The sequence below is a fragment of the Phyllostomus discolor genome, chromosome 6, assembly GCF_004126475.2.
Source record: "Phyllostomus discolor isolate MPI-MPIP mPhyDis1 chromosome 6, mPhyDis1.pri.v3, whole genome shotgun sequence".
Lineage (NCBI taxonomy): Eukaryota > Metazoa > Chordata > Mammalia > Chiroptera > Phyllostomidae > Phyllostomus > Phyllostomus discolor.
In genome coordinates, this window is record NC_040908.2 from 22,711,822 (window position 1) to 22,729,308 (window position 17,487).

Consider the following 17,487-nt stretch of genomic DNA (forward strand, 5'->3'; position numbering starts at 1 on the left):
AACTTACATGCATGACCCATGGGCATGAACTAAGGGGGGAGATTGCTGGAGGGAATTGGGGGTAACGGGTGGAGCGGCAAAGGGGGGAAAATTGCAATTGTAACAGCATGAAGTAATATAAATATATTTATATTATATATCTACATATTTATAAAAATATATTTATAAAAATAAAAGGGTGTATTCTTTTACAGTAAGAAGTAAAAATAAGTTATTTAGTAACTTAATTTCACTTCAAGAAAATCTCAGGAAAAACATCAGGCACATGATAAGCATGCTAAGATTGGAAATACAGTTTATACTCATATTTCATAGTTTACTCCAAAAAATCAAAATCTCAAGTAGTCCAAATGAACAAAAAGTTCCAACTTAAAACTTTTTAAATATAAGATTATATACTTTATTTTTCTGTAAATAGATAGTAAAATTTATATCAACTTTTGTCCTGTTTAATTGAGTACCTCATCCCACCATAACTTGAGTCCAACTTAAATTAGTACAAGGGACTATTTAGGAGAATACTTTTGAAAATTAAAATAGCTCTCTCATTTACTTATTAAGCTCCATTCAGACAAAGATTTACATTTACAGCTTGGCCTGACATGGACCACCTCTCGTGGCATCAATTTAACTTCAGATAGATAGACAAGACAGACAGACAGACAGATGTATGTATATCTCCCAAAAATCTATTAAGTGAAAGCTTTTTGGGGGGTATCCTACAGACTAATCTAAAACTTTAGAATTAAAACTTAAGAATCATTTTAAAAAAATTAAACCCCTTTATAGCTATTCTAAAAGATTCACCAATTTTTTTCCATCATAAAGACTGGTTAGAAAAATGTAATAAACTCTTATGTCAGAATTTAAAAAAAAGAACCTGATTTGAATATAAAAAGCAACCATAGGACTATGCTACATGACTGTCATAGCCAACAAATAATTTTCAGTGATCTGCAAATACTAATTTAACCCTTGGAATTTCCATTTGAATTGCTTAGGTTTAGTTTCTTCATGTTTACATGTCACTAAATTTGAAACAAGTCATGTCTGATTGATCCTTATGTAAACCAGCATTCTCTTAGCAACCTTAACAAATGAGACTGTGCCTATGTGAAACTCAACAACCAAATGTGCATTATCATCACTAAACTCTTAAATATTGCTGGACAACAACAACGCAGGAAGAGAGCTAAGTAAACACCTTAAAACCTGAATTTAAACAAACATTTTAAAGTATAAATAACAAGTTTTACTCTAAAAATATATTTAGAACTGCAATATATAAGACAGTTAGTCTCCACTGATCCTTAGAAATCAGCTGGCAAAAGTAAAAGTACAAGAGAAAACTATATTGGCCTGGACTCTTCAAAAGTTAGTATCAAAAACAGTGGAAGATTTCAGATTGAAACTAAAGACAAACAACAACCAAATGCAATACGTGAGCCTTAATTTTATAACAGATAGAAACCTGCTATAAAAGACATCTTAGGGCCCTGACTGGTGTGGGCTCAGAGGACTGAACACCAAACTGTGAACCAAAGGGTCACTCACTGCTAGAGTCCTAGTCAGAGCAACATGCCTGGATTGCGGGCCAGTCCCCAGTCAGAGGGTATTCAAAGAGGCGACCACACAGTGATGCTTCTCTCCCTCTCTTCTTTCTCCCTCCCTTGCCCTCTCTAAAAATAAATAAAAGTCTTCAAAATAAACAAAAAAAAAGATATCTTAGGGACAAATTGGAGAATTTAAGTAGGCAGGGTATTAGATTATATAATGGAATTATTGTCTTAGGTAGCATTATAATAGTAATGGTATAGAAAAAATATCTCTAATTCCTAGGAATAGCTGGGATATTTAAGGATAATTGTGATGTCTGTAAGTTACTTTCAAATAGTTTAGGGGCAAAAAAGTATGTATATAAATAGATATAGACATTTAGAGATAAAAATCCCAAATAAAAAATGTTAAAAATTGATGTGTAATTGAACATGTTACATAATAAAAAATTGGGGAAATGTTTTATTATATAATACTTAAGACCTACAAAAGGGAATAAAGAGCATTATAACTTACCACCCAGTCTAAGAAATGAACCACCGATCAGTTGAACACATCTCCTCCTCCTACCTCCCTTCCCAGCATGGATAGTTCCATGTCTTGTACATAGTTCTAAAGAATATGACTTCTATCCAAATCAGTCTTCTCACACAAAAATTTGATTACAGGACCAATATTATTAGTTAGTTATATTTCCCAAATGAAACAGATCGAGATTCAAGTCATTCTATAAAAGCTGGAAAGTGTTAAATGTTATCAATATGGCATTTCGGAGATGAATTATCTTAACCTCAAGGGAGAAAACAAGATATCCTGTACCCCTTGTATTTCCTTTATTCCCACTCAGTGAGCTTGTTATTCATGAATTTACATACCTTGATATTTCTCTATCTTTAATTTATGTCTCCTTTTCTTGAACTTAAACATTTCTCATCCTTTCTGTTGTGTATTTAAAAAGAAAAAAACCTCTAGGGCTGTTTCCAAATATAAAACATATATTAAAGATATCTTTTCAAACCATATTTTCACCTCCCCCATGACCCGCCAAATTACTTTTCTTAGATCAATATTTTCTTGGGGAAGAGGCAAAGCTACGGGACCACTGCCAGGTCGGGTCTTGGTCCTCCCCGCCCATCACGCCTCTAGATAGCTCTTCATCCACAGCCACCGCTGCTTCCACCAGAGGAGTGCAGGGGGACATGGGTGGAGTTTCCTGAGGCACCGGGAGACCTGCATGGTGCACCACCACACCGGGATGCTTGCAGATGAAATCTGATTTCTCCTAGTACCTGAAACAAGCCCTGTAAGTTAATGAAAGGCAAGCAGGAGGTGATCTGAGACTGGTAAGATGGGGTTGTCCAGATGAGCCAAACTACCTCCCCAAACTGTGCCTACAGTGCTACTGGGCACCCAGGTCACATCCCACCAAAAGCCACTCTTGTCTTCCACGGAGAGCTTCTAAAACTGGAATGACAGAAGGGCCTACTCCTGAGCCCTTTGTTCTTGGATGTGCCACGCATGAACCTGCAGAATGTCTCCGTATGTTCCACTACACTCTCTGTACAAACATCTGTCCCAGCTGAATGTGTTCTGTCACCCGGTTCTGCTCTTCCTCTCTCTCTTCGTATGTGTGCTGAGCTAAACCATATGCCATAAACCTCAAGCTACTTCATTTGTTTTCCTTTTGGGGTGAAGATATAGTTTCAGTCTTTTGCGTCTAAGTTTCCAATTAAGTATTAGTCAGTATTAACAGCACAAGTAATGGGTTAACTTCAGAGTAGAAGGAACTGGAGGGGCGGGGGTGTGTGTGTGTGTGTGTTAGCAGGGGGCGGCGGGGAAAGAATCTTTATTTTTATTTTTTGGATGAAATTTTTTATCTATTATATATTTAACATTGTTGCTGCTGTGCTGCAAAGCTATAGTAGATTTGAGGTGCTGTTGATGGCCAAATGATCTCTAAGTTGAGAGATGTCTTTGGTTGAATTAAGAGCCCTACCCAAAAATGAAGTGGGGAGGGGGAGAGGCCTCGCCTCCACTGTCCCATCCCACTCTCCCCTTAAACCCTCTTTTAAAAGCAAACCGTTTTCACTGTGATGTTGGGCACTGCATGTATCTGACCCCAGGCCAGCAGGGACCTCTGAAGCCTTCTTCCTGGTCTGGCTTTCCCCTCCGTCCCCATCCTGAGGTTTTCTCTAAGATATTCAGGACTTCTATAATCTCTTAGCTTCACTTTCTAAATTTTAAGAACTTTAATCAAAAGATAAAACTGAAGTATACCCAGCCACCACATCTCCTTGAGGGTGGTCTTAAAAAAATCATGCTGGTCATCACAGCTTCAGCATCTCCCGTTTTTTTTTTGATGCTCAGTTCCCCCTGCAGATCCCAGTTTCCTGGCGTTCCCTCTGCCCCACCCCCTCACTCCTTTGCTGTCCTGTGTGATTTCATGAGAGAAATTATCACCCCCAGCCCCCACACCAGCACTACAAATGAGTTCGTTTCGTTATTGCAATAAAAGTATTGTATGCTGACTTTTCTAAAAAAATTATTTTTCTTATTTCTACCTATACTATAAACTGGTGATAAAAAATCTTAAGTCATTTGTAAAGCCTCTTTTATCTACCTTAAAATAGCCTCTTTGAAGGATCACACCATGCATTTAATTCCTAAAGGGGTGAATCAATCAGTAGTGCTTACCCCAATCATATAGTAATACTTTAATCATGTTATCTCCAGCTTAATTTTTTAAAAGTCTCATACAAAAGTCCAAATTTCTTTCCATCCCAAGTGTTTAGTTATCTAGGTTTTCTCCCAGTCTATTTATATCTATTGCTTATCAGACTAGAAACAATATTCCAAGTGAGTACCCAGCAAACGAAGGTATGCCTGCAGTTTATGTGTATATATTTTTTAAATTTTATTTTAATTGTTGTTCAAGTATGGTTTTCTGTCCTTTACTCCCATCCCAGCCCACCCATCCTTCCCCTCCTCCCTCCCATTTCCACCCCCCTAGTTTTTGTCCATGTGTCCTTTATATTTGTCCCTACAAACCCTTCACCCTTTTCCCCTGAAATTCCCTCCCATCTGCCCTCTGATCACTGTCAGCCTGTTCTCTATTTCAGTGTCTTTGGTTATATTTTGCTTGTTTGTTTATTTTGTTGTTTAGGATCCTGCTAAAGGTGAGATCATATGGTATTTGTCTTTCACTGCCTGGGTTATTTCGCTTTTTTAATTACTTGACCCTTTCTTTAGGCAAACTGGATCAATTATGGAAGCATTATTTGGTCACCATGGCAGGCTCTAGACTGGTCTAGTCATAACCATCCCAAACTCCCCATCCCTCAAAGGCGACCTCAAGGACAAACTCTAATAACATCAATCTTGAGTGCTGATGTTGACAACTGCAGACTGAAGACCAACCTCTATTAATGATAAGGGAATTTTCAATCTAAAAGAAATGAGCAGGGCCCATTAACATCTCTTCATACAAAAAAGCAGTAATTTGACTGCAAACTCACAAAGGCCAGGCACAATGTCCTCAGGCTTTTTTGTTTTCCCAACATCCCTACACACAACATGTGCTCAAGAGCCACAACTATCTTTCCTGCCCTCCTACCATAGGATTAAGAAAGACCAACCTCAGCCCTGGCTGGTGTGTCTCAGTGAATTGAGCACTGGACTGTGAAGCAAAGGGTTGCAGATTCGATTCCCAATCACGGCACATGCCTGGGTTTCGGGCCAGGTCCCCAGTAGAGGGCATGCAAGAGGCAACCACACACTGATGTTTCTCTCTCCCTTACTCTAAGTCTTAAAAAAAAAAAAAACAAAAAACCCAACCTCAAATTCAGTAATTCATCCCCCCAACACCAGACATAAAACCCACTGCCTCTCCTTAAACACCTCCACTGACAGGAAACATTCTACCTACTGAGGCAATCCATTATATTCTTAGAAAATTCTTCATAATATTGCATCCATTTCTGTCTCTCTGTAGTTTCCTATACAAAATGGCACTGGGAGTCAGATTGATTTCCGAATCTCTGGACACTTACTGGCTCAGTGACCTCAGGCAAGTTACTTAACCTTTCTGAGCTTGTTTCACTATTTAAAAAAAGAAAAAGAAGAAAACAACAATATCCTTATCATATAAGATCACAATAAATAAATGAAACAAAAAATAAAAATGCCTACCACTGTTATAGTTACTGAACAAAGTTTCAATATTAGTTGGCACCCCTACCCTTAACTGTATATCTCTCTTCTACATGGTAACCTTCAATTACTTATAATGATTTCTCAAATCACACCTTTAAGTTTACCCTTCAGGTTAAATATCCTTCCCGGACTCTTCTACCATTCCTCTTATGATGGGATTTTTAAGTGCCCTCTCCATTCTGATCATTTTTCTCTGGATCCATTAGAATTTGTAATGTATTATCAAGAAAGAAGTATAGCATCTCCAGATATTTAAGGTTATCCCTTCTTTGACTTCGGAGATTCCATATAGACCAAGAACAAACTACTTTTAAGGGGCAACTACAAATATTTTTTAACTCACACTATACTTAGAGTTTAACTACTTTTTTTTTTACTGAATTAAACTACACAATCTCATCTTTCTTGGTCTTTGTCTTTAAGAGAAACAATACAGCAGACCCAAAAATGGGAACTGCTTTAATTTTCCCATCCAAAGTTTTTAAGGTATATTTGATCAACTAACAGAGCAAAGATTAAAAAGAACAGCCATATGATTCAAATAACTTTCTTTTAAATAACTTTTTTTCTCATGTACTATAAATCCTTTGATTTTGCCTACCCCAGAACCCATTCTCACTTCTGGATAAACACAACAAAAAAAGAAAAGGAAAAAAACCTCTTCAACTCCATATTATTACACTGGCATTCTCAGTCACACAGCCATGTCTCCCTGACTTCAGAGATGTCAGTGATTAGTTGAGGGAATGAACTGAGAGGTTGATTATAGAAGATAAATGGGCGCTGGGGAATAGAAAATGTCCTCTTTATTTGCTGGTTTTAAGACAGAGCTGAAACATGGGAAGAGACAGAATCAAGTCCCTATGACATCATCTAAATCCTTGGGTCCAGCCATGCCCAAAACTAGTGCTCCAACTTGGCTTTCCCAGTCATATGGGCCAATAAATTCTCTAACCCTGCCCCCTTTTAGTGTTGCTTAAGTTCATCGGAGTTGTTGCTGTGACTACAATTACAAGTTTTGAAAGTTATATTCAATTTATGGAGAAAAGAAACACTAAATGATATAGACTCACTGATTTTTAGATACAGATTTTTTTTTCTTACTATTATATCACTGAAATCCAACAGCACCTGGCACATGAGGTAGGGGCTCAAGAATTATTTTTTTAATGAGTTAAAGAGATCATAGTGATCATCTATTCTAACCATCTCACGTGATAATGGCAAATTTGAGTTCCAAAGCATGTTGACAGCAGAACCAAGGCACCTCTTTGCCTGGGCTTATGGCTCTATTAACAGTTCTTTTTGCTTATTTCTCACACGGAGAAATAAAACTGAAAGACAGTAATACCTATTGCTTTTCATTTCCTTCTCAAAACCAGGCCTGAAAATCCTCACTTACTGTAGTAGCTTAGCTAAAGGCGATTTTTACTGCTATAGAAGCCTCAAGGATCTGGCGCTTACCTCCAGGGCACACACACTTGAAATGCTTTATTCCCCAGAGTATAGTTACTATGTTCCCTGTCACGGTCTCTCAACTTTTCCTGTGGGAGACAAGCTGACAAAGTGACCTCTTCCCAACTCCCATCGTCATCCAAAAAGCTGTCATAGTAGTCCTATCATCACTGTAATTTTAGATCATTAAAGTATGATAGTGTGTCTTAAATTCAAACTAGAGTCTCTATATAATATTTCTTTAGTTGGAAATCCTAGGAGCTACATTTTTATCTTGGCATTTTGCCATCTTAAAAGTCTATAATAAATATTGAGACATAAATTTTCACCTCATCAGCAAACAAACCACTTTAATAATCTTTAATTTCTGTTTACTCACTAGCAGAATAGAGTAAAAGAAAACTCTTGAAAGTCTCCAAAATAAATTAGTACTCCAAAAATTTTTATTGATACCAGCCTTTGTAAAACACATCTTTTCTAGGTAACCTCCCAATTCAATTCCTCAATTAGTTTTGCAAAGTGAATCTCCAATATTTGCAAGTCAAACTGCTTCCTTAAAAGTAAGCGGATGCAGAAATTTACAATTAATATAATCTTGAGGGTCATGGCTGGTAAACTTAAGAACACCATTTATTCTGTAAGAATAAAGTAACTCTATAATACATAGCACAAACCTCTATAATCAAGCTTTGTTCAACAATGTATCCCAATGAATCTAAACCACTCAGGGAATTTTTGTACTTCAAAATAAGTAATGTAAGACACAAATTCGAAGAATGTCTTATTTCTCATGTCTAAATTATTTAACTCATTTCTCTGTACCTGAAAACGTCATCATCTTCACAATGACCAATTAATCTTTAAATTAGGAGCATTTGTAGAAACACTGTTATTCTTAATATGTACTCGCTTTCCTCTTTGTATCTAGTTAATATATTATTAAGTGCTCATGAAAATAATTATGAAAAGCCAAACAATGTAAATCTTTGAAGTCTCACTTTGCACTTTATAAACTTCCAACTAGATTTGAAAAGACTGCCCATCACTGTAACCTAATCTGCATTTCACTTTTAACAGTTTGATCACAAAGGTATTTCTTCTCAGGCTGAGCTGAAGGGCCACTAGGGTTGAGCCAAAAACCCTTTTCAGTTAGAAGAATTACCGTATTTGTAGATGATGATGCACTAGACAGTAAAGTTCAATCCAACAAATTCCTATCCTAATAGTTTTATTATGTACAGGTTTCCATAGTTGCAATGATTTCAAAAGAGGACCCAAAATAACCTGAAGAAAAATGTTTAAAAAACAGGAAAAACAGGCATTCATCAGATTTCACAGTGCAATATGGGTTCCACTGTTAAATAAAAGTAATCCACCCTCACTTAAGGAACTTTAACAGGAGCAAGATAAAACAAAAATTTGAATTTATAACTCAATCCACATACATTAGTTCCTGCCTGGGTAATTTAAAAGCTGCATTATATTAATCACTTAACCACAGCTTCAAGTATGGAAGGCATGTAGTTCAACTTCCACATTTTACAGACTAAGAGAATTCAGCATAGTTAACTGACTTTCCTAAGGTCATATAAATTGGATGCTAGCTAAGACTTCTCATCTCCCCAAGTCCTGCCTGGTGCCATTTCCATTGCCCAATACCAATCACTCTGGATACGTTACTTACATATTATTTTCTCCCCAACATTCCACACTACCGGCCTAATGTTTAATGTTTTTTTTATTTTTATAAACTGATGGTCTCATTTCATGATGCTTTACAAAAACTCAAGCAAGACTTTTGGCAAAAGAAATACACTGATCTAATGCATCTAAATATCACTTATGATATTACCGTTTCCAAAATCCACAATGGAGATGGCTTTGAACATTTTCTTTAAAAGAAAAAATGTAATGTCTTTATTCACCCTTCCAAGTTACATTTTGAATATCTCAAACAGCTAGGCACAAAAATCAAATGTAATATCTAGCCATAAGACATTTTACGCAGAGGAAAGAGTTCCTTTTTTAAATGTGTTACAACATTTATCTGTCACATTATCGTATCTGTAAACTCTAAAAGAAGTTTAGGGACTACTGATCAGAATTTTTACATACAAATTCAAACAAGAGCTGAAAAGACTTCTAATTTGCCTCTTACCAAAGGTGAAAACCACATTAATAACATAATATTTATGTGCAAATTCATAAATTTCCGATAAAGTTTGCTTTTAAAAAATCAAATTAAACAAGGGAAAAGCGCAAAAATAAGGGAAAAAAAAACAAAGTAAAAAAAAGCAAGAACAATGAAAAATGAAACCACACTTAAAATGTGTTAAATGTTTAAAGAACACCTACGACGTCATTAATACAGCTTAATGCACCAAAAAAGGGCAAAAATATTTGCTTTGCTTCTTTCCCTAAAGTCTCCATCCAGCTGAAGCTGAGTTACTGTTTGCTGTAGATAAAACGATTTTCACATTCCTTCTACCTCCACTTAACACTTTTGATAAGAGAAACAAGAATCTACTGTTTAATGCTGTCCCGGGTTCAGTTCCTCCTCTAGTGGGGCCAATCTGGGGGGAAGAAACTGTCAATGAAAAACTGAGGTGATTTTCAGATTTGTTTCATTTGAAAGTTACGACGTCCTACACTTACCAATACATTTGTTTTTAAACCGAAGCTAAAACCGGTATTAAGTAATAATCATAAGACTGGGTAGCAAAAGCATGCACGCGACACCTGCCAAGAGTAAACATTTTCAAGGTAAACCTTCAGAGGAACCAGGGTGTGAGCGCCAGAGCTTAATCAACTAATTTGGTTGCGACTCTCCACCGGACCTAGGCGAGACGCCCGCGGCGCAACAGACGCAAGCAGCCTGTGACGGTGACCAGCGCGCGGATGCTAGGGGGAGAGGGGCTGGAAGGAGCGAGTGGGTCGACCAGAAGTCAGCCGGCAGCGGCAAGAGTTAAACTAACAAAGACCTCAGCGCGCACCGAAGCCCCACGGATCCGAAGCAACGCCTCCCCGCCGCCCCCTCCCGCGACCCTCTCCAAGTTCAGGGCGGGCAGCGGACTCGCGCCCGGGCCTGCGGCCGGGCCAGGGCCTGATTCGCGAGCGGGATGCGGAAAACAGGTTGGGCACATAAGAGCCCTAAAGAGAAGAGCCGGAGCTTCCCGACACGGTCAGCGCAGCAGTAAAGGGAATCGAGGCGGGAGGGAGGCCCGGAGCCGAGTCCCCGCCACCGGGCCCTGCTTCCCGGGGAGCCGCCAGGAACAGTGGACAGAGCGCCGCGCTTTGTTACCGGCTGAGAGAAGCTCCGGCCGCCGCCGCCGCCGCCATCGCCCCCGCCCCGGGGCGTCGCTTCCCGGCGGTTCTCTCCTTCCTCGGCTGAGTAGTCGATCTCCCCCTCCTCGGTCTTGAGGCGCTTGGCCTGGCTCTCGTACTCCCGATCCTCCTCGTACGTCTCCCTGGGGGAGGATGAAGAGGAGGACATGGCGGCGGCCGGAGGGACAGACGGGCAGGCGAGTGGGGGGTGGTTGCGTGGTGCGGGCCTCGGACCGCCGGGCTGTCCCCACCGCGGGCAGCGCGTCCTCAGCGAGGTCTGCGCGGCCGGGCCGTCCTCCGGTGCGGCGCGCTCAGGAGCCGGCTGCGTGCGGAGAGCGTCCGGGGAGGAGGCTCCCGAGCGGCCGCTCCCTGGTACTAAGGAGCCAACATTCAGCCTCTCCCCGCTCCTCCGCCTCCGCTCCAAGCCCGGGGGAGCGAATCTTATGGATGGGACGCGACCGTGGCTTCCGGTCTTCCCTCCTCCCCAGATCCGCTGCCCGCCGCCGAGGCCGAGCCTCCGCCCCCGCCCGCGCTGTGGCCGCTCAGGATCGAATCCAGCCGCAGCCCTCGGGAAGCGCCCCCCCACCCCTACCTGAGTCTCGCTCCCTATTGGCAGCGGGGAAAGTCGACCGGGCTTCCAATTGGCTATAAGGGCCGTTGGTCAAAAGCCCCCGGCCGGCCTCGCCTTTCTCCTGCACCTTTTGAACTCCACCCTGGCCTACGACTCCGGGCTGCGCAACGCTCGCCACGCGCCTCCGGGCAGCGGTTGCGTCCCCGAGGCGGTTAACGCTGTTAGGCTAACCTGAGGCCTCCGGGTGGTGAGCCGGGAGGGCAGGCCGGGAGGCGTGCGGAGGTGTTAGAACTGCGGCTGTTAACCGCCCAAATTTAAATGTTTTTATTTGTCATGAAAAAGAAGGGGAAAAATCTCTAGAATGCCTGCAGATGTGCCTCACACAGCCTAAAACTACAGGGAGAGAGGGAAGAAAAGGGTCTGTGACCACTAAAGTAGCCTTCTCCTTATACGATGTGCAAAATCTGGTAGAAGTGGTGGACTCCCTGCCCCTAACTAGATATTGGAGAACAGCACCCAACACTGTCTAAATGCAGCAAGTGCAAGTCTGCAGAAGACGCTCCACACGGGCGAATGTCAGTTTGATCAGTTAGCACTCGTTGTCACCTAGACCTTTCTTCTTTCCTGACAATTACAGGGGACTTCCCTGCTCCAATTAAATGACTTTTAAACCTCCCATGTAAAATTTCATCATTCCAACCCTTTCCTTTATGGATGATCTATTTCATATTATCATTTATTTTTGAAAGACACGAAAGCCTATCACAATTGTCTTTGTCTTTTGGACAACTCCTCTCCTCTGTGGAGCCTGGAGGACTCTTCCAAACTTCTAGTTGCTGCTTTCTCATTTTGCAACCGGAGCCTTCATACTTACCTCTTAAGATGTTGTTTTTCAAAGACTTGAAGGTGCTTGAAGATAGTAACTGTGCTCTTTTCATTGTTTCAAACCTAGTTCCTGTACAATCCCCACACAAGATAGGGCTCAGCAATGCCCAGTGAGTGGCCTTGGGAAATAAAGATACAGTATATCTTCCAGAGGAGTCACTGGCGAATTTAATGCAACTCTGTGACTTACTCCTTGGAGGATTGCGGAGGATCCATACCCAGCAATTTCACTTCTGGGTATCTATCCAAAGAAAATAAAAACACTGTTTTGAAAAGTACATGCATCGCTGTGTTCATTGCAGCATTACTTGCAATAGCCAAGATATGAAAGCAATGTAAGTGACTCTTGATAGATGAATGGATAAAGAAGTTTTGGTATATGCATATATACAATGGAATATTACCAAATAATGAAAAAGAATGGAGTCTTGACATTTGTGACAACATGGATGGATTTAGAGAATATTATGCTAGGTGAAATCTGGCAGAACAAATACCATATGATTTTACTTATATGTGGAACCTTTTTAAAAATATATATTTTATTGATTATACTATTACAGTTGTCCCATTTCTTTCTATACTTTATTCCCCTCTCCCCTGTATCTCCCCTCCCACCATCATTCCCCCACCTCAGTTCACGTCCATGGGTCATACATACAAGTTCTTTGGCTTCTCCATTTCCTATACTATTCTTAACTTCCCCCTGTCTATTTTGTACCTACTATTTATGATTCTTATTCCCTGTACCTTTTCCACCATTCTCCCCCGCCTCCTCTCCCCGCTGATAATCCTCCATGTGATCTCCATTTCTGTGAATCTGTTCCTGTATATATGCTGCTGAAGCGAGCACTATATGTGGAATCTTAAAAGAAAGGAAGGGAGGAAGAAAGAGAAACGGATTCCTTAGATACATAAAACAAACTTATGGTTACTGGAGGAGAAGGAGGTGGGGAAAAGGGCAAGAAAGGTGAAAGGGAATAAGAAGTACAATTTTCCAGTTATAAATAAGTCATGGTGTGATGTTCAGCATAGGGAATATAGTTAATAATAATGTGATAACTTTGCATGGTATCATGTGGTTACTAGACATCGTGGTGATCACTTCATTAGGTATATAAATATTGGATAACTATGTTGTATATCTGGAACTAATATATTGTATGTTAACTGTATTTTATTAAAAATAATGTCACTTAAGTGTTTCCATTGTCCTTGCCCCTCAAATGTTTTTCTACATGTGTCTCTTCCTTTCCTAGGTGTGGATTGTCTCCTTTCCCAGCCTAGTTCTCTCTCCTTTCCAAAACATTTTTAAACATTTTTATTTTTTGTTGGCAGTGCTTTAATACAGTGTTTTGCACTTTGCAATTTACACTGACTGTAATTTTAGAGTTGAACTGCAAGCTTTTTCACAACACCATACAGCTATAATCAAATCTGTGTGTGGCTGCAAGTAATCACTAAACAAAATAGAACTAAAAACAAAATTAGAAATGTATTTTGTAAACGAAGATAGAGTGGAAGTGGATAGAAGAAATATGAAAGAGGGAGGGAGCTACAGAGCTGGTTGCAGACGAGGAGATGTCAATGGCAGGGCACTGGGAAGAAGGAGAGGCGCCCAAAAGCCTCATATAAACTTTCCAAACATTTCACGTGATGATGAAAATATTTTAAATTCTCATAAGCCTTCATGCAACCTGTGGGTTCTACCAGGTTAAAATACAACTCTCACAGCAATCTATAAGGAAATCCACGCTTTCTGAGCCTTGCACTATACTCCGTGTCTTACTTCATGAATTGTAGGTAGAAGTCACTATGTACCTGCATGAAACTTAATTTTGTTTGGACTAGCTCAAGTAAAATTATTAGGTTAAAAAAAACCCGAAGAAGTAAAAGTTAGCATGGTTAAAGGACATAGGTCAGCACATTGACCTTGGGTGACCTCTGGGCCTTTGGCAGATGAGTTGTTCACACTGTGACAGCAGGTTCTTTGATAAGGAAAATGCTATCTAGCTCATCACCTTACCATGAGAAGAGGAAACTAAGGAGGGTATAAATTATATTCTGCATAATTTAATTTAGATGAGAAAAAAATTATACATTGCCCAGTAGCCAGAAACGCCTAACAAACTCAGAAACGACTCCTCAATGACAGCTGAAATCTTTTGCACTGCTAGGTACAGCTGTAGGCCAAAGGGCAGATGGTCTGAATGCTGGGATTAGCTGCTGTTGACTGAGGAGGGAAGCAGCCGTGAATTCTCTGTGCCACAATTCAAAGAGGATTACCCTAGAGTGGGAAACAGATCCAGAGCAAGCCTAGGGAACTGAGAGCCATGGTCCTCTATAATCTAGTCCCAAATTGCTGACTATGTAATTTATAAGACATTGTACTAAGTGAGGAAGGGACTAGAAAACTATATAAGCTGTTCCCTGCCTTCTCAAAGCCTGTGATCAAGTTGAAGAAATAAGGTACATACCCAAAGGTAGGCTGCAAGGCACATGTATTATATACATGTAATAATAATAACAGCCCTTTTCATTGTGCCAGGCACTGTGCTAACTGCTACAATAGTCATGTCGATAAATTCTGTCGGAAGCCCCATAACGGAGGCATTATTACTATGCCTGTTGTACAAGTAAAGAAACTGTGTAGGGGAGATTAAGAGACCCGCCCTGGAAGACACAGTTAGTAAACTAGAGAGCCGGGATCGGGACCCAAGCAAACTAATTTCAGAGCCAATACTCTTCATCAAGAAGAAGGATGATTTAATTATTTACCGCCCCATGAACATATAGATCTAATTTATAGTCACTTATCCTGATACTAATTTATTCACTAATTTCCACCAGGGCATATGTACAACTGTAATTATGGGAACGGGTGAATGAATTGTAGTTTTCATCATTTTTATTGATGTAAGGGAATTCAATTAGCTTCCATAGGAAATTGCAAATATAAGGCACAGTTTCAATGTTTGTTTTAAAATGTAATTTCTATAGAAAAGCTTCAAATTATCATTAAGCTTCAAAGCTTCAAATCTTCATTTTTTGGTGGATACATCATTTGAACAACTAGAGATGCAAACTAGGAGCTGTTCATACCAAAACTCAACTTCCAATATTGCTGCTATTTCATTGAAAATAAAAAAACTTGCCCTGGCTGGCGTAGCTCAGTGGATTGAGCGTGGACTGGGAACCAAAGTGTCCCAGGTTCGACTCCCAGCCAGGGTACATTCCTGGGTTGCAGGCCATAACCCCCAGCAACCGCACATTGATGTTTCTCTCTCTGTCTCTCTCTCTGTCTCTCTCTCTGTCTCTCTCTGTCTCTCTCTCTCTCTTCCTCCCTCCCTCCCTCCCTCCCTCCCTTCCCTCTCTAAAAATAAATTTAAAAAAATAAAAAAATACCTGGCTGGTGTAGCTCAGTGGATTGAGCGCGGGCTGGGAACCAAAGTGTCCCAGGTTCAATTCCCAACCAGGGTACATGCCTGGGTTGCAGGCCATAACCCCCAGCAACCGCACATTGATGTTTCTCTCCCTCTCTCTCTCTCTCTCTCTCCCCCCTCATCCCTCTCTAAAAATAAATAAATAAAACCTTTAAAAAAAGAAAAAATAAAAAAATAAAAAAATAAAAGAAAATAAAAAAACTTTTGTTTCCTGACTGGACTCCTAAAGAAAGAAAGTCAAAACCTTCACGCACACCTTATCTGTGAGCCACATTTCCAAAGACTTGGGACCACAGAGGTGTATTTAATTAAGACATATTTAACATGAATTCGGCACAGAACAAAGTCCATTCAGAGACAAATCCATTAGTTCCTATGAAACTTTGTCAAATTCAGAGTACATTACATGTGATGATATCATTTTCCTTGTTTGGCAGAGATTACCAAGAAAAGTGGCACCGTGGCACTGGTGTGCAAACTTTTCATTCTATCCACATTTGGTTAGTTAAGGTGGGCGCCACCATCCCAAAAGCCTGCACCCTACAGGAAGTGCCTCGGGCACTAATAGCTCACTGTGTAGTCAAGTGTCACCAGAGGTATTCTCAGATGCTATCCTCACGCACATCTGGTTTGGGGCAAGAGCTACCATGTTGTTTAGCCTCTTTAGAAATATAATAATTTGTGATAAATCTGCAAAAATAAAACAGGATGACCTTGGAAGGTCTAGCTCATATACTAGATAATGATGGGTAAAATTCAGATTCTTGTTATCAGTTATAGCCACTTAGCCTTAGAAATAATATTTAAATTAATTTACTTTTCTCTCTGACTTGTGAATTGACAGAACTTTAGATATCTTTAAAAGTAATTTTAATTAAAAAGGTAAAATCATAACATTCTGTCCCCAGTTGAGAATAAATAGAATTTATCAAAGTAAATCATCTTGCACGTGACAATATATAGATGGGATTAACAAGTAGTTGCTCACGCTTACTTATTAAGATAGAATGTGAAATAATGGGAGCGATCTGTAACTCTTAATAACTTTGTTGTTAAGTATGAGGTATCAATTCTTTCTGTGTTTTTTGAATTTGAGCAAAATCAAAATATCTTGGAAGTGGCCCACCTCACCCCGAGAAGTAAGCTGTAATTCAGAAACACATTGCCCTGCCCAGGTAGCTCGGTGGCCCAGAGTGCCATCCCAGCACACGTGGTTCCAGATTTGATCCCCAGTCAGGGCACATGCAACAATCAACCAAATGGGGGGAGGGAAGTGGAACAACAAGTTGATGTTTCTCTCTATCACCCTCTCTCTTCCTCTTTCTCTCTCTCTCCCTCCCTTCCCCTCTCTAAAATCAATTTTTAAAGGAATTATTTTTAACTGCATCACCACAACCACTGTCTGGAAGCATTATCCCATGCTTCCGTATGTTCATAAAGCTAATGACTGAGCAATATGACTTTTACAGAAGAAAAAACGCCTCCACAACCATTCCTATCAGAGAAGTAGCCTTTCAGATCTTACATGGAAACATCTGAATGTTGACACCTAAGCACTTCCATAACAAGAGCTTCAAGAGAGTCTGGAAGATGTGATTTTTGGCTGCAGGTCTCTGCAGTACAGGAAGCATACTTAAGCTTGGAGGAGGAAGAAATGCCTGTTAACAATCCTCCTTATCCCCCACACTTCTCTAAAGAAATTAAATGTTTCATTTAAGTAGACCACATATTTGTGCTGCACATTTGTAGAATACTAAAAGGTCACGTGTGTATAGATGTGTGTCTGTGTGTGCGTGCACATGTGTGTGAGAGAGTGCACATGCTCCATATGGCAGGAAAGTTGCAGAATCAAACCTCAGATCCCAGGCAGCACCGTTCTAGTTCATCTTCCAGAGGAGGGAAAATACCATCTTCAGGATTTGCTCTTTATCATGCAAATCATGCAAATCATGATTTGCACCCAGTAGGTGCAACCTCCCATCTACTTATATTACTGACTATATTCTAAATCAGTGCTCTCAAAATTTAATGTGCACATAA

The 17,487-nt window shown here is 40.1% G+C and overlaps 1 protein-coding gene across 2 annotated transcripts in view; it reads right to left on the reverse strand.

Moving 5' to 3' along the window:
- HNRNPLL (heterogeneous nuclear ribonucleoprotein L like) overlaps nucleotides 1-10,996 on the reverse strand; it is a 42,732-nt gene extending 31,736 nt beyond the window's left edge. The window contains exon 1 of one of the 2 annotated variants that reach the window (XM_036027878.1): nucleotides 10,526-10,996. In XM_036027878.1, the coding sequence (XP_035883771.1) occupies nucleotides 10,526-10,717 (192 nt within the window). In that variant the 5' untranslated portion in view covers nucleotides 10,718-10,996. The remainder of the gene's footprint in view (nucleotides 1-10,525) is intronic. The other variant, XM_036027877.1, reaches the window with a different exon arrangement.
- Nucleotides 10,997-17,487: the final 6,491 nt, after the last annotated feature.